The 21945-nt window shown below is 39.7% G+C and overlaps 7 protein-coding genes across 19 annotated transcripts in view; 2 read left to right on the top strand and 5 right to left on the bottom strand.

Moving 5' to 3' along the window:
• Window positions 1-141, bottom strand: part of LOC104818425 (DNA polymerase delta catalytic subunit) — an 8938-nt gene extending 8797 nt beyond the window's left edge. The window contains exon 1 of the mRNA XM_010548024.1: window positions 1-141. Within this exon, the coding sequence (XP_010546326.1) occupies window positions 1-43 (43 nt within the window). The 5' untranslated portion in view covers window positions 44-141.
• An 894-nt stretch (window positions 142-1035) lies between these two features.
• On the bottom strand, window positions 1036-2722 carry LOC104818424. 2 transcript variants are annotated; one of them, XM_010548023.1, is made up of 3 exons: window positions 2580-2722; window positions 1450-1824; window positions 1036-1122 (listed from the first exon to the last, which is right to left on the bottom strand). In XM_010548023.1, the coding sequence occupies exon 2, from the start codon at window positions 1813-1815 to the stop codon at window positions 1492-1494; it is 324 nt and encodes a 107-aa protein (XP_010546325.1). In that variant the 5' UTR covers window positions 1816-1824; window positions 2580-2722; the 3' UTR covers window positions 1036-1122; window positions 1450-1491. The 2 variants fall into 2 exon arrangements, with proteins under 2 accessions (XP_010546325.1, XP_010546324.1); XM_010548022.2 differs by lacking the exon at window positions 1036-1122 and having other exon boundaries at window positions 1237-1824; window positions 2580-2721.
• A 279-nt stretch (window positions 2723-3001) lies between these two features.
• LOC104818422 (DNA topoisomerase 3-alpha) lies at window positions 3002-10166 on the bottom strand. 3 transcript variants are annotated; one of them, XM_010548021.1, is made up of 24 exons: window positions 9804-10166; window positions 9356-9534; window positions 9183-9255; window positions 8907-9029; window positions 8661-8782; window positions 8471-8543; window positions 8259-8378; window positions 7755-7838; window positions 7469-7648; window positions 7218-7346; window positions 6994-7068; window positions 6334-6423; window positions 6095-6199; window positions 5938-5972; window positions 5544-5673; window positions 5393-5445; window positions 5216-5315; window positions 4985-5023; window positions 4800-4878; window positions 4608-4679; window positions 4347-4418; window positions 4001-4162; window positions 3713-3833; window positions 3002-3312 (listed from the first exon to the last, which is right to left on the bottom strand). In XM_010548021.1, exons 1-24 carry the CDS (start codon window positions 10098-10100, stop codon window positions 3105-3107), a joined length of 2721 nt encoding a protein of 906 aa, XP_010546323.1. In that variant the 5' UTR covers window positions 10101-10166; the 3' UTR covers window positions 3002-3104. The 3 variants fall into 3 exon arrangements, with proteins under 3 accessions (XP_010546323.1, XP_010546322.1, XP_019058608.1); XM_010548020.1 differs by having other exon boundaries at window positions 4800-4873; window positions 5216-5445; XM_019203063.1 differs by lacking the exons at window positions 9356-9534; window positions 9804-10166 and having other exon boundaries at window positions 4800-4873; window positions 5216-5445; window positions 9187-9250.
• Window positions 10167-10344: 178 nt separating this feature from the next.
• LOC104818420 (farnesylcysteine lyase) lies at window positions 10345-12972 on the top strand. 2 transcript variants are annotated; one of them, XM_010548017.2, is made up of 6 exons: window positions 10345-11027; window positions 11124-11210; window positions 11424-11597; window positions 11762-12121; window positions 12202-12377; window positions 12543-12972. In XM_010548017.2, exons 1-6 carry the CDS (start codon window positions 10506-10508, stop codon window positions 12811-12813), a joined length of 1590 nt encoding a protein of 529 aa, XP_010546319.1. In that variant the 5' UTR covers window positions 10345-10505; the 3' UTR covers window positions 12814-12972. The 2 variants fall into 2 exon arrangements, with proteins under 2 accessions (XP_010546319.1, XP_010546320.1); XM_010548018.2 differs by lacking the exon at window positions 11124-11210 and having other exon boundaries at window positions 12543-12954.
• Window positions 12973-13051: 79 nt separating this feature from the next.
• Window positions 13052-15722, bottom strand: LOC104818421 (vacuolar protein sorting-associated protein 20 homolog 2). Its single transcript, XM_010548019.2, has 6 exons — window positions 15403-15722; window positions 14759-14911; window positions 14402-14554; window positions 13978-14061; window positions 13459-13594; window positions 13052-13302 (listed from the first exon to the last, which is right to left on the bottom strand). The coding sequence occupies exons 1-6, from the start codon at window positions 15502-15504 to the stop codon at window positions 13277-13279; spliced, it is 654 nt and encodes a 217-aa protein (XP_010546321.1). The 5' UTR covers window positions 15505-15722; the 3' UTR covers window positions 13052-13276.
• Window positions 15723-15971: 249 nt separating this feature from the next.
• LOC104818417 (RNA polymerase II transcriptional coactivator KIWI) lies at window positions 15972-17898 on the top strand. Of its 3 annotated transcripts, none has more exons than XM_010548008.2 (5): window positions 15972-16057; window positions 16169-16318; window positions 16483-16588; window positions 17444-17466; window positions 17610-17898. In XM_010548008.2, exons 2-5 carry the CDS (start codon window positions 16184-16186, stop codon window positions 17667-17669), a joined length of 324 nt encoding a protein of 107 aa, XP_010546310.1. In that variant the 5' UTR covers window positions 15972-16057; window positions 16169-16183; the 3' UTR covers window positions 17670-17898. The 3 variants fall into 3 exon arrangements, with proteins under 3 accessions (XP_010546310.1, XP_010546308.1, XP_010546309.1); XM_010548007.1 differs by having other exon boundaries at window positions 16043-16097; XM_010548006.2 differs by having other exon boundaries at window positions 16021-16318.
• On the bottom strand, window positions 17891-21603 carry LOC104818419 (NAD-dependent protein deacylase SRT2). 7 transcript variants are annotated; one of them, XM_010548015.2, is made up of 11 exons: window positions 21505-21603; window positions 20925-20967; window positions 20574-20811; window positions 20411-20476; window positions 20031-20076; window positions 19458-19618; window positions 19249-19378; window positions 18941-19105; window positions 18639-18766; window positions 18297-18382; window positions 17891-18149 (listed from the first exon to the last, which is right to left on the bottom strand). In XM_010548015.2, the coding sequence occupies exons 2-10, from the start codon at window positions 20953-20955 to the stop codon at window positions 18325-18327; spliced, it is 1023 nt and encodes a 340-aa protein (XP_010546317.1). In that variant the 5' UTR covers window positions 20956-20967; window positions 21505-21603; the 3' UTR covers window positions 17891-18149; window positions 18297-18324. The 7 variants fall into 7 exon arrangements, with proteins under 7 accessions (XP_010546317.1, XP_010546311.1, XP_010546313.1 ...); XM_010548009.1 differs by having other exon boundaries at window positions 18288-18387; window positions 21505-21602; XM_010548011.2 differs by having other exon boundaries at window positions 18297-18387; window positions 21505-21602.
• Window positions 21604-21945: the final 342 nt, after the last annotated feature.

Here is a 21945-nt window from a genome sequence, read left to right as displayed (position 1 = left end):
GGGCCGGGGGCGGCCGCTTCCTGGAGTTTCCGCCTCTGTTCATCGGTTGTGGGTGAGGAGAGCGGGAAGAGAGCACGTGAGAGCGTTGAGTTGAGGGGTTTGAGAGCAGAGAACGGTGCGATTCCCGCCAGTTTTCCTAGGGTTTTAATTATGTATATACCTTAAGACTCCATTTCTATTGCTATTACAAAGAAAATTGATGGTTTTATTTATAGAATATTAGAAATTAAATTAAATTATGATTTGAAAGTGGAGTTTAAGACAAACGGTCGCCAAAAATAAATTGGACTTTCGATTCGATTATTTCCAAATCGAAAAATTATAATATTTTTTTATAATAAAAAATCTAAATTCCAACTTCATATAAAAATAACAAAAAAACTGTATTTTTTTAAATTAATATTTTTTTATCAATAAACTGAATTCGAATCGAAATTGAATATAACGGACACGTAACATAAAATCAAATGAATATATAAGCCGAAACCGAAATGGCCACTCGTGATCAAAAGACAATACTCTCTCTCCTTGTCTATTGCTTCATCTTCGAAAATGGCGGACGACACGATCCGCCATGGAAGAAAACCTCTGAGCTCAAACGACGTGCGCAAGTAGAGATTTCGCCTTCCTTTAAAAGGAAAAATATTGCAGGCAAAAGGAGAGAAAATCTCCTGGAGATTAGGCGGGAAATCTCCCATCTTTTCATGAACAACCCTGTCTTCCTAACTCTGAAGAAGATAATGGTCACAACACAGATTATGATCCCGCAGATGTGTATAAGGAATCTTGCAAGTGGGATAGAGACAAGTAGACATGCAGACACGGAGGAAGAAGCTTTGGATCAGTTGGACGGTCCAATGTCTCTTAAGCTGAAGGAAATAGACGAGGATGATGATGATGATGATGATGATGATGATGATGATGATGATCCACAACAGATGATTGCCTTTGATGGATTGAATCTATATGTTCACATCAAAAGCATAATGATGGCATTCTTTTTCAGACAAAAACCCGACGCCCTTTTGTTCAATGTTGAAAGAAGTGCTGCAGCTATGGCTATTGGCCTCCATGGCCATTGCAAGTGACTTATGCAAGAAAAGAAATCTTTAATGGAAGTACCTGCCATTTTCAAAACATGTTATGATCATTGCAACCTGCACACAAGTCTCTGAATCTGATTCTTCCAGACAGTCTCATACAAAGGTTTGAGATGGCAGAACTTTATTTTCAACAAATGCATAAGAACTCTCATAAACCGGCAAGTGTTTACAAAAAACAAAGGGCTGCTGGTAATGGTTTAATGGTTTACATACGATGCTCAAAGGCTGTGGCTTTGAAAAGGACCAACACAACAAAGACCCAAGTCAGTTTGGTATTACTCTGAATTTGGTTAGAGGAATCGAAAAAACAGGAGGTAACCAGATTTTGTGTTCCAAAGAAACTTACCCGGCCGAAACCACAAAAGGGACAGCACCAAAACTCTAACAACTACTTGGGAAGTGTTTTATCAGAAGATGAAGACTTCTCCACCGATTGAGCGGATTTAGAAGCAGCCTCTTCTTCTTCAACGAGTTTTCGCAATCTCTCCTGAAGAACTCGTACTCTATCCTCAGTCTTTCGAAGCTTCCTCCATCTATAGGCCAACCACATAAAAAATCCACCATACACAACCGTATACGAAGCCCAGACATACGGGTAGGCTTCAGCATGTTCTTTGAGCTTCTTGTATTGTGCTTCTATCGCCCCAACAAAACTAGGAGCCACCTGGTCGGGGCTCTGTTGATTTTCTTCTCCATTTTGTCGCGTCGCCATTTCTCCTTCCTAACATTTATTTTTTCAGCACATGAGTAAAACACTTTGATCAGCCTAGAACTATCTGCCAATGAAGCAATGCCAAAAAGGGAAGAGATACAGAAGGCAAAGGAGATCAGAGAAGGAAAAAGCATAAACTGAATGATCAATAGTACCACAATTTCATTTAGATGCAAACTCAACAGATCAATGGATTACATAATCTACACTAAGGATCCAAAACATATTTTCATGACCTTTCACTAAATTCAGCTAATGGAATTAATCTCAGATGATGTCATGAATCCGGCGGCCTAAGATGTAGATCATGAAGCTCATTACATGCAAATTACATTTTTTTAAAAAAATTTCCAAGCCAATATGTTAGAGTAGGACCTTGAACACAGAGAGAGAACTCGTGATGATGTCCCAAAAATTCACTAGAATGCAAAGCCAATCGCTTTATTCTTCCATCTTGTGGATAATATTGATCCAAAAAAGGAACAAAATCGAAATCTTAGCATCAACCCTCGAGTCATAAAATCAATGAGGAAACCCGATTTTGACTCCACTAAACTCCCATGCAAGGAATCAAGAGAAAGGCCGTGACCGAGTCAACTCGGGGGGCATCTCTCAGGCATTTCCACGAGCACGACCCAATTCGAAATCGATACCACCACAATAAAACCCAGAAATCACAGGTCGAGACCAAGACGGCGGGCTTTCTTTTTCGATATAAAGATGAACATTAGCGAAATCTTACACCGAAGAAAAAGTCAAGGTACCTGGAGGAAGCAGCCACGGTTCGCGAACAAGTCCAAATGCAGAGAGCAGAGAGCAGAGAGACGGGCGGCTCAAAACCCAGAAAGTATGGGTTTTTTGGCAAAACCCCGAGAGAGAGAGAGAGAGAGAGAGAAAATGCCCTAATCAAGTATGATACGATGAAACCTTCGGATTCTATCAGAGACATAAGACTTCAAACTTTTTATCCTTTTGGTAATGTCTGCTGTGGTTTCACGATGTATTCTTTTTCTGAAGCCAAATCCCACACCACCGCAGTGTTAAAGAGAAAAGAGAGAGGCTGAATTCCATATTACAACAACATAAGTTTAAGTGTAAGAAACAAAGATAAATTCCATATCAAAACAACAAAATTTTCAATCCAATATACTATTATAATTTTTTTTAGCCCAATATTTTATATATATATATAATATATATATATATATATATTATATCACAAAGATAACAATACCACACAGCCACATCCTAATACTGTAAACATCAAAATTTCATACATTATAATATAGTCAGAGGCCCCGGTTGGGGCAAGCGTTTGCAAAATGAGAAGGGTCACCGCAAGAGAAGCACCTTCTCCCACTTAGAGGTTCTCCAGTCACAGAGACGAAGCTTGTGCCACCACTTTCCCTGCCTCCTCTGCCTCTCCCTCTCCCTCTCCCTGTGCTCCGGCCAGAGTTAGAAGCCGAGCTCGCTGTGTTACTGATACTATCCTCCCACCTGAAACACAAAGATTTGGGAATTACACAGATTACATCATGAGCGTATTTCCTAATCGATTTGTGTTTTCTTAAGTTATGTTCCTTGTAGAATTAAGAATCATATCGAAAGAATTATATACGTAGTAGTGTATTTCCTAATTGGTTTGTGTTCCTGATGCTATCCTCCTACAATTTGTCACGAAGCAATATGCATATTCTCCTGGTTCCTAGGATAAATCTGTGAAACATCTAAAGTTCAGACAGCTGAGTTATCTGGCCTTGAATATTTCTACGGATTGGTTACTACACTAAGCTTTGTTGGCTCGGTGTTCAGACTAGATATAGATGGAAACCTTTGGCATCGGGCTAATAATAGATGAGAACAAAAGACCGTAGGATTGCAGGTGAGGAGTACATACGAAAAGAAGCTGCAGCCTTGTGATGGACATGAGAAGAATTTCCTTCCCCTGTTAGCCTCTGTGTTGGCCGTACGCAATACACATGGTGTTCCACATGTGCTACATGAAACTGAAGCCTCCTCTGTATCACACCACCATAAAAAAAAAAGGAGAGAACAAAAATCATATATACCACAACCATGTGCTAAGGCTTAACAAGGACAATTCATTGATTGACTCCCTTGGCATGTCAGAATTCTAGCAAAGATGTTTATCATAACTTGTTCTATAAGGTTGTAAGTATCGTACCATTTCTCAGATTCGTTCTACTAGAACGAGAACTCCGAAATCCCGAAACCTGCGAAGGGCAATTAGTTGAAGCATGGCCTAACTGATGGCAATGTATGCAAACAGTCTGTCTCATGTTGCTTTCTTGGAGATTATTTGCTGATGCAGCTGGAGCTCTCCTTGCTACAGAACAAAACATCATTTTAGTCTGACGTCGTGCATCCGTGAGGCCATAGGAAAAGATCATGCAGTATAATTGATCGATAAATCATAATTTAGGCATACATTTTACACTGCTTTAGCAGTAGTTTCAGTATTTATCTTCAATTTGTAGTGTGTTTTTACAGAGTGATGTCTATATGCTAACCTGGTGTGCGTGATCCAGTTCCACATATTTCTATCAGCTGTTTCAGAATCTCATCGCAGCCACCAACACAGCCTGTTCACAGAGTAAAGACAACTTAACTTATCATTTCGACCATGACATTAACAAATGACAGGTATCAACCAGATAATATTGATGTTGGACAGCATCAGAATAACAGAGTGAACAACTGAAAGTTAAGACCCTAAATTAATTGCAAGTTTCTGCTCTACATAGAAGTAAAAAGACCAGAAATTGGCATACCTAAGTGATTAACATCAAAACCTGGAGGGATTTCAATCTGGCGGAACTTGAAACGAATCTTGTAAACAGGACCTGTTGGGAAAATTGAACCATTTGATTGAAAGCCAAACAAGAGATTGACATGTGTTATCCAGGTGCAGTATTATCTTAGTGTCTATGTTTATTGTTGTACTGGAAAATATAGGTATGAACCTGGAACACAGAATTGGCAGACATCAGTGGTGACTGTTGCTTCCAGTACAGGTCCAGGCAGCCAGACTGCATTTCTACACTGAAGATGGTGAGCATCTGTTAATTTAACTGGTGCACATGAGCTGCATAGGAGTAGTGCAACAAAGTCAGGCAGAATATTAAGTAAAAGCTGGCACCATTCAGACCTGTGGATAACCCGTGCACCCAACCATGAAATTGCCATCCTGAAAACAAGAAGCAAAGGAGATTTTGGAAAAAAATGCAAAAGTTGTGGAGCCCAGAGGTTGGCATATGATACAATAAAAAACCCAGAGATTGACATATAATTTTTGGTGAAGGGATGTATCAAGTACAAGTATATAGTTTATGCCATAAAATAACAACGCATGCTAAGCAACTACTTTTATATCAAGTACCCGGATCTTCCTGAGCACCATATCTGATTCATGGCAAACATTACACCGTCGAACAACTTCAGTACCTGTCTCGCTTTCTCCTTCATTGGTTCTATTAGATCTGCACAAGCAGTATTAGATACGTGTAGAAAGAATAAAATTAAGCTATACAGTACTTGGAACAAGGTATTGGGCCACCTATCAAAGAAAATCCCCATTGCTTCCAGGAGCTTCGTTTTTTTCACTCTTGCCTGTAAGAATTAGTTTTCAGAATTAATCTAAAGGATGCAAGAACCTAAATTGAACAATTTTGGCACAGAAAGTAACCAGTTAGGATAGGCTGACTCACATCTAAGAAACACGCTTTCATTTGTTGCAAGCAAGTTTCAAGAACTTCAGCTTTAGTCTTCTGTCCAACACTAACTTCATTCATATCATGTTCCATGATGGCTCTCAGATTTGGTTTCCATAATTCGTACCTGAGGAAAAAATGGTGATAGAATGCGATCTAAACAACTGAATCTTCATACAGATTATTCTCTTCATAAGATAATCCTTTAAAATACAAAAACTAGGCAAATTTTGCAAGTTTCCACATATTACAAACTCTTGATCCACAATATATGACCAAAAAACCCCCCTAAACAATAAATAAGAAAGTGGGTACGAATGCATTACTAACTCTTAGACATTTTGGATAAGGAAAATTGATTTGTCAACTGACATGAAGGTTTTCTACATACCCCATATCATCATATCCCATAACAAGCGCCTCACCCTGAAACAAAATCAATTGCATTAAGCTACTTTCAGAAACGAGGAAAAACATATAAGAATTTGTTAGCGCTTGAATACTGAAAGAAACAAGTCGACAGAAAGTTTAAGTATCATATCAACTACCAGATTGGTTGGACAAAAACGGGTATTAGTATCCTTTGTAGCATAACCCCGATCAAGGAGCTTTTTTATGTGGTCGTGCATTGTTGCATCTGTCCCAATGCCTGCCTAACCAACAGAAGAAGGTGGCACAGAACCAACAGTAAGACAAATAACTGCCCGTGAATTCTATGTATAGATGAATAAGAATATGCAAACGACAAAGTGAATTGGACAGCCACAAACAGGACGATGTTTATTACCTTGTCCATACAACTCAGCAAGTCGGCTTCACTCAGAAGGGGTGGCGGTCTCGTTACAGCTGAATCAAGAGTTAAAGTTGTTGGGATAAACTGCACATAATCAAGATGTTCCGGACTAGTTATCTATTTCTCCTGGCTGTAAAAGCTAAATTGGTAGCATGAAAAGAAAAGTGATCGAGAATGAATGTTAATAGGCAAGCAAATACTCGACATAGCCTCCTTTTGTATAGCAAAAAAAGAACAAAATTTTCGGAGCCAGAGGCACAAACGACTAGTTGTAATGGTAGGAGAGACTCAAGAGACGTTAAAAATCTTAGCTCCTTCTACATATAGTTATTGATGCTCACAGACTAGCAGTCTTGTCCATTTACACTAATCAAACTGGAGTTGCTTGCTTCTACAAACGCATGAACCCAACTCTTCATGCCACTATAGGTAAAACACACACATGGTAACGTTTTTCTTTTAACAAAAAAAGAAACAATTCAGAACTTCCCTATTTGCTCAAATCTAGAAAAAAATTTCCACTTTCATTAAACTTGAGGTAAGTAACTTGTGAGCAGGAAAAAATAGTGCTAAGCTAAGGAGACACAGTTAAGTAAATACAATCGATATCTTACTGAAAGCAGTTCAATAGGAGCAATAAAAACAGGCACAAACCTGTTGCCCTCTTTCATACTTTGGAATCACTGAACCTCCCCACGATTCGAATCGGTACACGTCAAGGTAATTTTTCTAGACAAACAGAAATGAAGCAGGTCAATATCCAGTATATAACAAAGTAGAGAAATCCACTTCAATACCTTGGCAGGAAAAATACAGCTTTATATTATAAATTATCTGCAGAAGCTGAAAAAAATAACAAGCAAATAAGAGAATCTTACGGCTAATATTGCTCTCCCAGATGCAGAAAACCGCTCACCAGCAATATCGATTTCCACAGTAGTTTCAGCACCAACTGCTGGCTGGGAAACACATGCTAGAAAATGACGAACAACTAGTTCGTACACATTCTAGGGAAAAGGAAAAATAAGTTCCAAAGGGAAAAAAAAAGATTACAAGGCTGTACATAAGCTTGGAGATGCTAAATAAAAAGTCACAAGACTTTGGGTAATGGTTCAACAGTCATACTTACAAGGTGATCTCTGCTCCAGTTAGATTCACCACTAGAAAATTTTGTCGGGTGAATTGGTGGATGAGCCTTGTCATCATGACCCCCATTACCAGGGTTTCTCCACAATCCCTCCTCAGGGTTCAGTAGCCTCTGTGCATATGAACCCCATGCAGGATGTCTTACTTGTTCGTCCACAATTGCCTAAACAAAATGTAAGGATCATAAGAAACAACTATTTATCAAAAATATCAGAGGACAGTATAAACCTTCAAAATAATTTTAATACTCATGAATAAAAGTTACCCACACGCAAATCAGTCCTGCTAGAAAAAGAATCGGTCTCTGTACGCGGATAACTGGTGTAACCAGCCTGATAAAGATCTTCTGCCACCTAATAAATCACGATTGATGTTGTCGAACAAAGATACATAATTTCCGCTTAAAATGTCAATGTGCCAATAAGAATGCAGAAAATCTATTGGGAAGAAACTGGAGTTCGATTGTGAATGAAAAACCAGCAAATCATATATAGACGCAAAACAGCAAAATCTCTTACACTCATTGAACACAAAATAAATTTGCACATTGCCAGATTTCAAGCATACTTGGTCCAAATAAGATTCAACTGACTAGACTTTCTTAGATGATTAACCACAAAACTAGTTCAATATTTTGCCAATGCAGTCTAAAACGACAGACTAAACAGAGCAGTATAACTAGTTAGGTAGACGATGGAAAGAAATCCAGCCATCCTACCAGGACAGAAAACAAAAGAGAAAAAGAACCAAACCAAATCAGCTCTCGCTTATACCTTCATAGTCTGCTCTGAACTCATTCGAAAGTATCTCGAAGCACGTTTTTCAAGTTCAATAGTGTTCAAAGGGTAAGGAGGATACTTGAACCTTTCCCTTGGCTGTGGGACATTCATGACCTGGATGGAAAGAGAAGAAAAAATAATATTTAGTGGGAGCTGATCTATCAGATACCAAAAGATCTGCAGGAATGAGTTAAGGTTTCACTCACGGTAGCAGTAGGTTCTTCAACACACATTTCATATAATATGGCAGCTGCAGCGTAATCAAATAGATGTCCACGCCTGCAATCCAAAATTACATTTTATGACAACAGTTAAGGGAAATAGCTAGGAACCAAAAATAAATGTTCCAATTCATCAGAATCTTTATTTTCTGTGAACCAAATTATCAAAAATTACATCCAATTGAAGGTGGCAAGGCCTTCTTCTGATCTGTGAGAGCAGTTGATGGTCCAGTACTCTTCTGGTTCATGTGCCTGGATCTCCCAGTATCGTTCTACGACAAAGCCTAGTGTAGGAAACTGCACTTCAAGAGGAAATAAATAAAAACTCAGCTGTATGAAAAACATTGAAAATCATGTCTCTGATACAAATAATAATGCTGATGGTACTGACAACCTTTTCATAGTGGTATCATCACTTTACCTGACAAGGACCATAACTTATAACAGAACTCCTTTCATCACCCATGGAGTCAATAGAAAACCTATCTCTCAGCAACATTGTCTGAAATCGAGTGAAAGAAGCGCCAATCCGCAGATCTATCTCCTGAGGTATCCAAATGAATGAATTAGATATACAGATGGTCTATGGGAGAAAATGATGTGCAACCTTATTTCCAAATAATACCACGGGTCCATTTGCAGAGTAATGTATAAACACTACATCTAATCGGTATGCCAGGGGTTTACGGATACTCACTTGCCTAGCATCTACAGCGTGAGCAAACAATTGATTAGGATCTCTAAGATTCTGAACTGCTTCATGAATTTCCCTGAAATTTTCAATACAAACGCATCACAATACTCATTTATGGGTTTTCAGACAGAGAGAATAAAGAAAATATAAAAAGTAATAACCTTAGCTTCCTCTACCTGTCAATTAATGCAGAGAAATGAGCCCTCCGTATAACAAGATTATGACGAACAGCCCTACAGACCTCAATAACTTCAAATGCAATGTTTTCACCTTCCCTATCACAATCAAGCCACAAAACAAGCCAATCGCTTCTTCGTGCTTCCTCCTCCAATGTCTTCTTAATGTCTTTTTTGTCCTAATCACTCAAAAGAAAAAACGTCAATCCATTTTGATCAAAAAAAATGACACTTGACCTCATAATTCTCGAACCCATCATGCATTATCAGGCAAAACAATATCATCTTACTCCTCCAGTTCCATTCCCAAATAATCCATAAATTGCCCTGCCCAGATATCGAATTCAAATCGCCCAATACCCAATCATCAATGCAACAACACACACAGGTAGACGTTGACATAACACACAGAAACGCATGTATATGGCATACTTGAAGCATCACCTACCTCGGGGACGTGTTTCAGGACAGGAGCATGGTAGAGATCGGCCGGGTCGCAGGAGTACCACTTACGGAATCGCTCGGCGAACTCGAGCTCCATCAAGTGACCCGTCACGGAGGTCATGTGCATCCGACACGGCTGACCATTGATGACGTAATCGAACTCGAAGATCTTGTTGTACCGAGACCTCCCCTCCCGGGTCCGGAAATTTCCCCGCGACAGTATTCCCGCAACAGACTTGGCGACGGACGGCTTCTCCGCCACGTTTAGGACAGTCACGGGGCGACCACCGTGTCGTGCCATTGACGGAAAACCCTAGCGGTTTTTTTCTCGGTGGGAAAATCGAAGAGGGAGCTTCTGCTTGCAAGCCCAGACCAGGACGAAATCGAGGAATTTTCCCGCCCTTTTGAGGACTATAACTGGGCTGCCCTCGGGAAAGTTTACATAATTTCAAATAGCCCCCTCTATCTTTACATATTTACCTATATGGCCTCGGAAGATCTATTGATTTCTTGAAGACAAAAAAGTTTTTTTTTTATAGGACAGGAAGTATGAAGAATTCAGACGGTGGAGTCTTTTGCATAACGAGGGTGTGATAGTGCGGACGAAAAGCTTCACCTTTACCTCTACAAAGACTGATTCAGAATTTCGATCGAAAGGCTAAGACCTTCGAATTCTATCAGAATTCAGTATCTGTGAAAAACCCAGATGAAATTCTCGGCAGTTTCAGTCTTCCTCCTCCTCCTCCTCCTTCTCCAATGGCTCCCACTTCTCCGTTGCGACGGCGGTTACGATGATGCGCCTCCGACCGTCTGCATCGTAGGAAGCGGGATCGGTGGCGCATCCGTCGCCTACTTCCTCCGTAACTACTCCGTCTCCGGCGATGGAGCCCGGATCCTGATGTTCGAGCGCAACGGCGTCGTCGGCGGACGCATGGCCACCGTTACCATCGCCGGCGAGACGTTCGAGGCCGGAGCTTCGATTCTTCACCCGAACAACTACCACGCTCGGAACTTCACCGAGAAGTTTAACCTGAAGATCCGATCGCCGTCGTCGTCGTCGTCGGATGATTCATCGCTCGGAATCTGGAACGGGAGGGAGTTTATCTTCAAGACGTTAAGAGCTAGTTTCAAGTCTCCACTGTTGAACTGGATCGTCTCGTTGATGAATGATCTGTACATCTTCATGCGTTATGGGTTCTCGATTTTCAGGATGGATGCTTTCATTAAGGTATTTTCTTCTCCATCTCTATCGTAAATCGAATACAGTTTCATGAATTTGCAGTAACTTGAATGATAATTCATGAACTTTTCAAGGGTAAATCAGATTAAAGGTGTAAGAGTGGCTAGATGCAGATTTGGATTTCTGAGCAAACAAATGTTCGGATCGCGTGCAGAGTGCAGACTGATCAAAGTAGATTCTTTATGTGGTTTTAGCACAAATTTGTTCCCTTTCGATTCATGAATACAGTCCTTGTAACCTTATCTTGCTTGGAAATTAACTGAAGATTCAACAATATGAAGAAAGTTTCTCTGCTTGAATTATCCAAAAGGGAACAAGAGAAAAGAGAGAAATGTGGATGTTCTTGCTGTAGTTATTCAGTTTTGTGTGTCTTCATGGATGTAGGATGCTGTGGGTAATTTCTTGAAGTACTATGAAAGTCCTGAAACAAGACCCGTCTTTGATACAGTTGAGGAGATGCTAAAATGGTCAGGCTTGTACAATCTCACGAGGCGGGCTCTCCTGGAGGAACTATCTGATGCTCAGATGTCTCCTTTATTAGCCAATGAGCTCATTTCCGTAAGAATTTCTCACAAGCTGAGATATAGCTACTCACCTGCTAGCCGTTCTTCATTTCCAGCCACATAGCCATCTCGGTTTAATGAGAAAATGCCGATCAGAAACCATGAAAAATATCAAGGGATGCCAAATATATTGAGGGGTTCTGCACTTTTCCTTTCCAGGTCATTACAAGGATAAACTATGGACAGAATTTACTCATCAGTGGACTTGCAGGTGCAGTCTCCATGGCAGGTTCAGGTGGAGGATTATGGGCTGTTGAAGGTGGGAATTGGCAGATGGCTGCCAAGCTGATTAATCATTCGGACGCCATGTTACACCTAAACGAGAGAATTGAATCCATCTCATACCTCGGTAAATATTACGAGCTTAACTCCACAAAAGGAGGCAGCTACATATGCAATGTTACAGTGGTTGCTACACCACTTGATGAAGTGGATATTCAGTTCTCACCTCCAACCTCTATACCCAAGGGAGAACTACAGCACACACATGCAACATTTGTCCGAGGACTTTTAAACCCGGTAAGCATCAATGTAGTGTAGTATGATGATTAATTCTGTCTCGGGATTTGCCTCTGAATGTTTCTTTCCCCTTTCAAAAGGGATATTTCAGGCTGAAATCTGTCTTGGATATACCAAAGCTGGTGGGAACCGTTGAAGACCCGGAAATTCCATTCTCTAGCATCTCAGTCCTCAAGAGACACGATGACAACGATATGACCTACAAGATATTTTCGCGCAAACCTATGTCAGACGCCTTGCTGGATGACCTCTTCAGGTAACTCAGATATTTTGCACACTCCTTCATTTATCAGTCTCCTCCATGCAAATCAGAGGATTTTAGTCTGAAACAATTGAACAAACGACAGAAAACGAGTAACTACCTTGTCCGGTTTCTAATTGCTGGTTGATTCTGGTGAAACTGTTTTCTTGTGTGGAATAGTGTGAGAAAAGAGACAGTTCATATAGACTGGGCTGCATATCCCAAGTACCATGCGCCTGAGGTTTTCGCACCATTTGTATTGGACGGCAACCATCTGTACTACGTGAATGCATTTGAAAACGGGGCAAGCACCATTGAGATGAGCGCAGTGGCGGCTGAGAATATGGCAAGACTCATTATCTCCAGATTTCCTACAAAGAGATCATCTTCCACGAGCATTTCAGAGGGCAAGAGTTCTTCAGACACAAGAAGCTTTCACTCAGAGCTATGAACTTAGGATGCCCGAACAGGAACAATGCAGGTATCAAAAGCTCAGGGCAATGTATATATATAGTTTACAGGACAAAGAATGATTGTAAAAACTGAAACTGCTTTTGATGTTTATGTTTGTATCATAGACAGCTTTTTTTTCGGTTCTGGTTCTGATTCTGATTGAGCTTGTTGCTTTCTGGTAACTGTCTTTGGGAAGACTTGGAACCAACCAAAAAAGCAAACAAACAAACAAAGACTATGCAATAGCCAGCTATTTGTTATATTCAGAGGAAAGTCACAGAATTTCATTCTTTACAAATTTGTAGGAGGAAATTACACAGATCTTTAGGAACCCTAAAAGGAAAGTGTCAGAAGAAACTGTAATGGAAAAGAGGAGATTGAGGGTCTGCATACAACTTGTGCAGATGAGAGAGATTAACACTCCATGAAACATGTGTAGATTAGATTCATCTAATCTTGAATCAAGCAGGCAATGGTTCTTCAAGAACTGCAACAAGAATGGGACAAAGCAACCAAGGCATTAGGAGTTTGAACCAATTTGTCACTTTGACATCAGACTGTGTTCTGTTTTGTGAACATAAAATGTAGAGAAAGAAAAAAAAAAGGGGGGAGGAGAATATATGGAGAAAGGAGAAGAGAAAACCTTTTCTCTTTGAAGGAGCTTCAGTAGGAGTGATTTCCACAGGTGCTTTGGTCGGTACATCGGGGAGATCAAGCTTCTCGGGTTCTCCAGACAGTGCCTCTGTCGTAGGCACTTCAGGCAAGTCTTCAACAATAAGCTTTAACAATCAAACAAACAAACATATATTTACATTATACTCCGAGAAATGTTAATGTTTCTCATCCCGAGACTCGCTAAATACGCATAGAATTGTGTACACAAAGTTTATTAAGCTCTCATTTCTTATTTTCAAGTTGAAAAATTGGAAACACCTTATTTCTAACCATTGTAATTCACAATGTTATTATCCCCCCAGAGAAGCAGGGTGGTGTTATGGAACTAGGCAGCACGGGTCACATAACGATAAACGATATGTTTGAAAGTAAATAAGGTTGAAGAGGATGTTTATTAAGTGATGAAGGCCGGTCAATGTCGATGATTATGAAGAGTAAATTCAAGATGAAAGCAGAAAAAAAGAATACCAGATCAAGTGACACATACCTGACTTTCCAAGTTCTCGAATTCTGCTAATATCTCTTCCTCGTCTTCCGCTGATAGTTTCTCGCCCAATATGGCATTCAGTTCCTAACATCCAAATGTAGGTCAATTCATTTAGAGTTCAGTCAGCATCAACAAAGAAATGACAAGGACGATAGTTATGTCAGTGAAATCAGGATAAAGCTTGAACTTTTAACTACAGAAAACTGCAAGATAGATGAACCTAAAATGGCAAAAATATGCAACCTCTGACCAAAATCAAGTGAGACAAATAAAGAACTGTGTAGATTATTATCATGATGATGAGGAAATCAACTACAGATTCACAGAACATGTAACTTGATATCTAATTGCAAAAATGGGCCAACAAAAAAAGGCAGATAGAACATAAACATGACTGATCCAGGGAAAAATGTTTATAACTCACATCTTGATAAGCTTTGGCCTCCTCCGTGTCATCCATTAGTTTTTGAACATCATCAAGGTTTATCTCGCTTTGAATCGCCTTAATTGCATTGGTACCTTGCTTTAAGCTCTCAAAGACTGCTTTCTGCTTGCTAGCAAGTTCAATATCTGCCAACTGAACACAATAGGTGGAAAAATGTTCATCTAAAATCTCTTGTAGATAGACAAAAAGAGAGACAAAAATGCCCCCATCACGAAAATTACAAAGTTCCGTTACCGTTAAACGAAAATGGAGACATCAGATGAGATGACAGAATCGAGCAATAAATCACAATCAAATGGGAAAAGAAAAAGAAAAGAGTATTTGGAAGATATTTACTTGTTGTTCGACATTGATGACCCATTGATCCACTTGCTTCAGTAATTCTTCTTGCGCCCGCTTCTTCTTCAATGCTAGCAAAGCCCTGTCCTTCCGCTTCTCGCGGATCAAATCTCTAGCAGCTTGCTTTTCAGCTTCAATTACTTTCTCCAGCTGAAAAGAAAATGTAAAAAGATGGAGGGTAAGGTAATAAAACACAACATAACAAGCAAGAACTGCATTGCAATTTGCATTTCCTCGACCCGAATCCACTATTTTGATCCCACACGAATGTCACCACACGTGAGACAGAAAGAAATGCATCATTGAACTATCAAATATTATCTAAAGACACATAAACTACATATGTCTGTCGAGTAACTTTATGTAATAAATCAATCAAGCACGAATTTTGCATCAGAACATCAATCTAATCCCACTTCCCAACAACGAGGAACGTCAAACTGAGGATCAAAGTAGCAAAATTTGGCAATTTTTACCCACAAGGGGCGTGATGAATCAAGCTACTGAACGTTCCTTCAATCTCAGTTCCGAAATGGGCGCTCCAAATCAACACGATGCAATACCTCAGATCAAATTCTAGCAAAATCAATCTCACAAACCGAATGTCGCCCGAGCAAAGGCAGTGAACGTGAATCACGAACCTGTTGTTGATACTGACCAAGTTTGCGCCTCTGGGTTTTGAGAGAGAGAATTGCCCGATCAACCTCCGTGATCTTTGGTTTCTTCACGAACAAATTCCCCATCTATTGATTTCGAATCGTCGACAAGGGAAAAAAAATCGGCGAGAGAGAGAGAAATACAAAAAAAAAATGAAAGATTTATCGTCCAGACGAAACAGAAAAGCCCTAGATTTTTGAAAAGCTTTGCAATTTCAAACAAAGTCCAATCCGTTTTCTCTCCCTCTCTCCCTTCCTCAGTTGGACACACAGCTAAAGGTACCACCTTTGTCGCCTTTGGAGAGAGAGAGAGAGAGAGAGAGAGAGAGAGAGAGGAACGAGAGAGTAAAACGCATCGTTTTAGAAACGCGCGTTTCAAAACGCGCTTCAGTGAAACGCGCGTTTCTGGTACCACCTTTGTCGCCTTTGGGGAGAGAGAGAGAGAGAGAGAGTAAAACGCGTCTTTTTGGAAACGCGCGTTTCAAAACGCGCTTCAAGTCGGTACCATTTATTTTAGTTTATCTCACGCGCCGATACGGCGCGTGAAAACACGAACACACATTTCCAAGCCAAAAAAACACAGTATATATAAACCCCGGGAATGTGGAGAGGCATAGGGCTTCCATAGTTTATCCCAAGAGTAAGAACACAGAGAAGAAAAAACACTGATTGTCGGAGAGGCAAGTTTCAGTGTTCATCCGTCCGTGTTTCAGTTTGATCTGACGAGAACTTTCTGGGTTTTTCCTTATAGGGTGTTTGTCGGTAAATGTCGTCGAGAGGAAAGAGAAAAGAGGAAGATGGCCGCGCGTCGGATGACGACGCTGAGGCTCACGCGCCGGCGAAGAAGGTGGCCAAGCCTGCTGACTCCTCCGACGAGTCTGGTGACATCGTTGTCTGCAATGTTAGTCCTTTTCTGTGTTTGAGGGATCAAAATCTCGTCTCTTAGGAATAGTGTGTATTAGGGTTTTGATGGATAGCCTGTTTATAGGGGTTTTGCTTAAATTGATGCGCGATTAGGAGCGAATGCATTGCGTTATAGGGTTAATGTTTGTTTGCTTTGATCAGATATCCAAGAACCGGAGAGTGACGGTGAGGAATTGGAATGGGAAAATTTGGATTGACATTCGTGAGTTCTATGACAAGGATGGCAAGACTTTACCCGGCAAGAAAGGTTAGATTTTTGCTCACTATCTGAAACTCAGCATGGATATTAATCTGTTTGATTTGTGGCAGTTCCCTTTCATTTAGCTGTAGTTCATCTTTACCGTCTTCTTCCTTGAGATTCTGTGTAATTGGCTATAAGGAAGGTGATAGCTTTTTGCCATTAAAGTTACTGAAATGGTCAAATGAGCAATTCTTAGACTTGGACATGCGTGAGGAAGTCCATTATGGTGAAAGATGATTCATGAAGGAGTTTTCTGTCTCTATCTTTTTTTCTTCATGACATGCTTATATGGCTTCTAGGGTGGCATATATACCGCTGCTTCCTGTTTTATCATGATATCGAGAGAGTATTGAAACATACCCTTTTGCTTAAAGGTATTTCATGTCAAAGGGTGCATCCCTTTGATCTGAGCGTTTTAGGCAAAATGAAGATATCAGTTTACCGATGTATTTCACGCTTGTCAAGAATTTGCGGGAACTGCTTCAACTGTTTTAGTGTTTTGAGCAGTAGAAGATGCAAAATTCTAGAGATACAGATGCAGAGGTCTGAGATTATTTTGTATAGGCCTTGTTGTTACTTCCCCTCCTAATTAACCAAATTTGGTCTAATACGTTTCTCATATCTTTTTTCGTAATCTCAAATTCAAAATCCATCTTCATTTACGCGGGTGGCTTAGATGGACTTAGATGAGTAGACTTACTAATTAACTCATTACAAGTATTCAGGCAGTGATCTCATACACCGAGGAATGATACCTAAGTGGTTTACATCTTTGTATGTATGAATGATGTATGCATGATGATTTATAAGAAGCAAAATCTTAACAAGAGTAACTGATATGCTTGTGATATGATGTTTCAGGTATCTCTTTGAGTGTGGATCAGGTATTTCCATTGCATTGCATCCCCTGGTTTTCATGGCTGATAGGAAGCGCGCACACACGTGTGTGTGTACACACGTGTGTGTGTGTGTGTGTGTATCTATATATAGATCGTATTGTATTAACAAGTTTTTTCTTACAATGCAGTGGAACATTCTCCGGGACCATGTGGAGGAGATCGACAAGGCAATGGCCGATGCTTCTTAGGTCCCTCTCGTGCAGTAGTTTTGATTTTGTCTAAGTCCTGACAGTGTAAACCGTGTGTTGTCTCCTTTTGGTATGCTTTGTAAGTGACGACTCTCTGGGTCAACTTAGGAACTCGCTTGTCTCGTTTTGGTATGTTTTGTAAGTGACGACTCACTGAGTCAACTTAGGAACTCGCTTGTCTTGTTTTGGTTCAAACCCTGTTTATGATAAGCCACGGGATGTGTAAGAATTTCACATTTTATGATGCCTAAGTAGAAGTGAACTTCATGGCAGGTCACGTACAAATTTGAAAGAAGTCAATATATATACACACACATTTGAGAAGGTGAATTCACCCGTAGTTTTTTGATAGAGCAAGAAGGGAGACAAAAGATTAGCATGTGAACCAATGGATTTCTTTCTTGTCCATAGCTCTTGACAAATACCAACTCAAGAGGCTGGGACACTGAGAGATCCCATATCAAGCACCCTTGGCAATATCTGCATTACACGAGTCAATGCAATAATTATTTCAAAAGTTGCAAAGAGAAGGCACAAGAGAATGTACAAGCCTTTAATAACCATATGTATTGGCTTTGTTATATATATAAGAGAATGATAGCAAAATCCTATTCCTACCTCACCGACCCGAGCTCTGATTTTCAAAGGCACAAAGTCATCCGCTCGCGTTTCTCCTATATTTACGATGGCGGTCACGGCTCCTGCTTCGTGAGCTGCCCTGTATAAGTTGTGTTTTAAATTCGATAGTAGTAAGCAACTAATCCTCTAAAAAAACTGCATAGTGATGCATAAAGAACAATGAATAGAGTAAGATGCTTCTATTTGCTCGTCTGTCCCCATCTGATGCCAAAGATAAAAATTTAATTCGAAATCGAGGCATCATTATCAGTAGAATCCTTTCAATTTGAGATGATAAACATTAGACTCTCTGTTGACAAAAACAAAGTTTGTTGGCAAAAAGCATCTTACCTGACGAGGCGAAAAGCAGACATAGTCATCAAAGATGATCCTAGTACAAGAAATGCATCGCAGCCTTTTGCAATTTTCATCACCTTGTCAGCTCTTTCTTTCGGGATGTTGTCTCCGAAGAAGATGACCTTCAAAATTAAGTACAGTAAGACGTGTAGTAAAACACGTATAACAATCGAATATATCTATCTTCTCTAGAAAATTTCTAGGGGAGCTTATGAACATAATGATTTTTTGGCTACTGCAATTAGCAAATGCGATGCAGAAGGCTACAAATGCGTTTCCATAGCAAAATATCTTACATCAGGCTTTAGCACTCCATCACATCTTTGGCATGTTGGTATATGGAAATCTTCCTCCCAAAATTTCTCATCGATCTCAATATCACCATCAGGCCTTACTTTCATGCCAAAGCTCTTGTCTGATCCTGGATTTCCATGGTCTACATTTTCTATTGCTTCTGCCCACTATAGTACAACATCAAGTCAACGTGGGTCCCAGTCTAACAGATATAACAATGTTTCCAATGGTATTGCAAGATTAATATTGTCACTCAAGAATCAGTCATTTGAAGAGATTGCATATGACTCATCATAAAGTAGAGACAGACCTTAGAATTGATGGCTTTCAGTTGATCCTGAAAGGAGTCTCGAGGGACAGAGAAACCACAATCTAAACAAACAACAGAATATACTGTCCCGTGTAATTCAAGTGGATTGCTCCCAGCATGATGATGCAATCTGCAAAAATGGAGCACAAAGTCAACAAAAGGCTTGGTCATCCACAGAAATGCCTCGAAAAGAGCAAATCATCATATACCTGTCAACATTTTGCGTAATCATAAAATCTATTCGACCCGCCTTTTCTAGTGATGCCAAAGCAATATGAGCGGGACCTGGTTGCGCTGCAGTGAAACGTCTCCATCCAGCATAGCTCCTTGCCCAATACCGCCTACGAGCTCGGCTATGTCGAACAAATTCCTGTAGAAGGGGATCGCAGATAGTGGTTTAAGACAGTAACATGCTTCAAGTTTGCGTAGGTACTCCACGGTCGGGATTAGCTGGATCCACTTAGAAAACGCTTAGGTGATTACAAGGTTAAAATAAAAGCAAGAGAGGGTAGACTGAACATGAATGACGTCAAAAGATAGTACGCTTTCCTTAAAATATACTAGCCTTGCAGACAAAGAAGATTAATTATATGGACTACAGGTACATGTCTCTAGCATATTGGCTGCTATGAACTCATACTCTCATCTGCTTACAGTAAACCCTTAAGGCATGATGGACCTTGTTAAATTATCTGTGCATAACCTTGATTATCAGATAAAGTAGATCATATTTTGATGTCAAAATTGAAGAAAAAAATTCATAGGTCTTGCCTTTAGATCACCTGATGAGTAATCGGCCTGAAACCAGAACTGTATGCTCCATTGGGACTGCAGCGGAACTTTTACAAGTCAAATTACTGCAAAATAAAACTAGATATAACAAAAGAAAACATAGCAAGAATCCAAAAAGAGATTATAAAGTATTTTTTATGTAGTTACTGCTGAAAGTCATGCGCTCTCAGCAGTTGTTCATCACAGTTGTCAGGTTACTTTGACAATCACTTTCAAAGGATTTGAATAAGGTGGCCCGTGGAGATAATTATTAATCAAAGAATGGAACGATATGATATTCACAGAAAACAGAAAAATCTGCTAAATGCTGTCATCAGTATAGTTTATTAGATTCAAAAAGACCAATCAGCAGAATAAACAACACAAGAACCTTCTGTAATCAGGAATTCCACATTCTGTGCTGACCCCAGCTCCTGTCAGAATGGTGAGCTTGGAACTGCATTGGAGAGAAGGAAGCAATTAAATCGTAAGACCACGTACATCACAAGTGAAGCATGCCGTTTTTTCGTACAAGAAAACATCTAAACAATGACCTTTGATCAAAAAGCTGATACAACTTGTGGATATCTTCCTTGTTGGGAGGATCAGCATCAGGGACTATTTTCTTGTCCTTCAGAAACATTGGAGGTCCTATAGATTCAGTTCCCAGTGAAATGCCGGGGACTGAAATGCGACATGCTGTTTTCACAGACCGAGCGCAGCCCTTAAACAATACGACCATTCTTCCCTTGGACCATGATGGATGGCCCATACCATGCAACCAAAATGAATCTGTTAAAAGGAAACATCATAATATCAATTCAAGATAGAGTAAGCTATGATGTAAGCAATGGATCGGATAAAGCATCAGAAAGAAAGTCCAATCTAGGGTTTTTCGAACTCGCCTGTGGCAACACTTGCTAGCACTCTCATCATTTTCTCGAATATCTAAAACGGGAAAAAAGAATGAGCAAAAAAAAACTCAAATTAACAACAAAAAACATGCATTTGCACTCTCCTGGAAACATTAAAACACTTTTGATAGGGAAACTCAAACTTTCAGCACATCCCAAAGAACATGTTAAATAGAACCAAGTTTTCCACATCAGGATCATTTCAATTTCACCACGAATATGCCCTAATTCGTTCTCAGAGAACTCTACAGACTATGAACCCAAAATACGCATAAAACACAGATAGAGAATTTCCAAGGAGGCTCTAGCAATTCTCATAATCAATACTGGTTCACAGATTCTAATGAGAGGCTTCTACAGCGCAAGACAAAGCCATTAATCGAACACGATTTCCCGCATTCCATTAAAATTACCTCTTATTCGGAGTCGAAACACATCTAATGCAAACAACGAAATTGATTTCTTTGGCGATAATGAAAAAAAAAACATCAAATTATCTGCGAAAGACGCAATCCCAAGAAGCTCACAGTGACTAATGATAGAGGGCGGGAGAAAAGGCAGAGTCACATACACCGAATGGAGATCTAATGCGGCCGTCAATGGCGGACGAGAAAATTTTCTTCGAATTCCGCTATCCAAGTTTTTAAAATTTTCCCGGAGGTTTCAACAAATCGGACGATGATAGCTCCTCCTGGTCAATTACTGTGCCACGTTGCACCCTTATCCACCGTTTAAATGCGAGTTATTATATGTAGAAAAGATACCAAAAAACATGCTGAACTTCTTTTAAAAAAAATATCTAATATATTAATTGATTTGAAAAATGAATTTACAAGTTGAACGTTGGATGAAAAATATAGATAAATTCATGTGTTTTATTAGAAATTTATACGTTTAGAGTTTTTTGTTATTTTTTTGTAAATTCAAACTTTTTATGTTATTATTCATATATATATATATATTAAAAAATTTACAAGTTGACTGTTGTTTTTTATGGAAAATATATTGATAA

The sequence above is a fragment of the Tarenaya hassleriana genome, unplaced genomic scaffold (genome assembly GCF_000463585.1).
Source record: "Tarenaya hassleriana unplaced genomic scaffold, ASM46358v1 Cleome29, whole genome shotgun sequence".
NCBI classification, from domain to species: domain Eukaryota; kingdom Viridiplantae; phylum Streptophyta; class Magnoliopsida; order Brassicales; family Cleomaceae; genus Tarenaya; species Tarenaya hassleriana.
The sequence above is the reverse complement of the archived record's forward strand: the minus strand, read 5'-3'. Positions and strand labels throughout refer to the sequence as shown.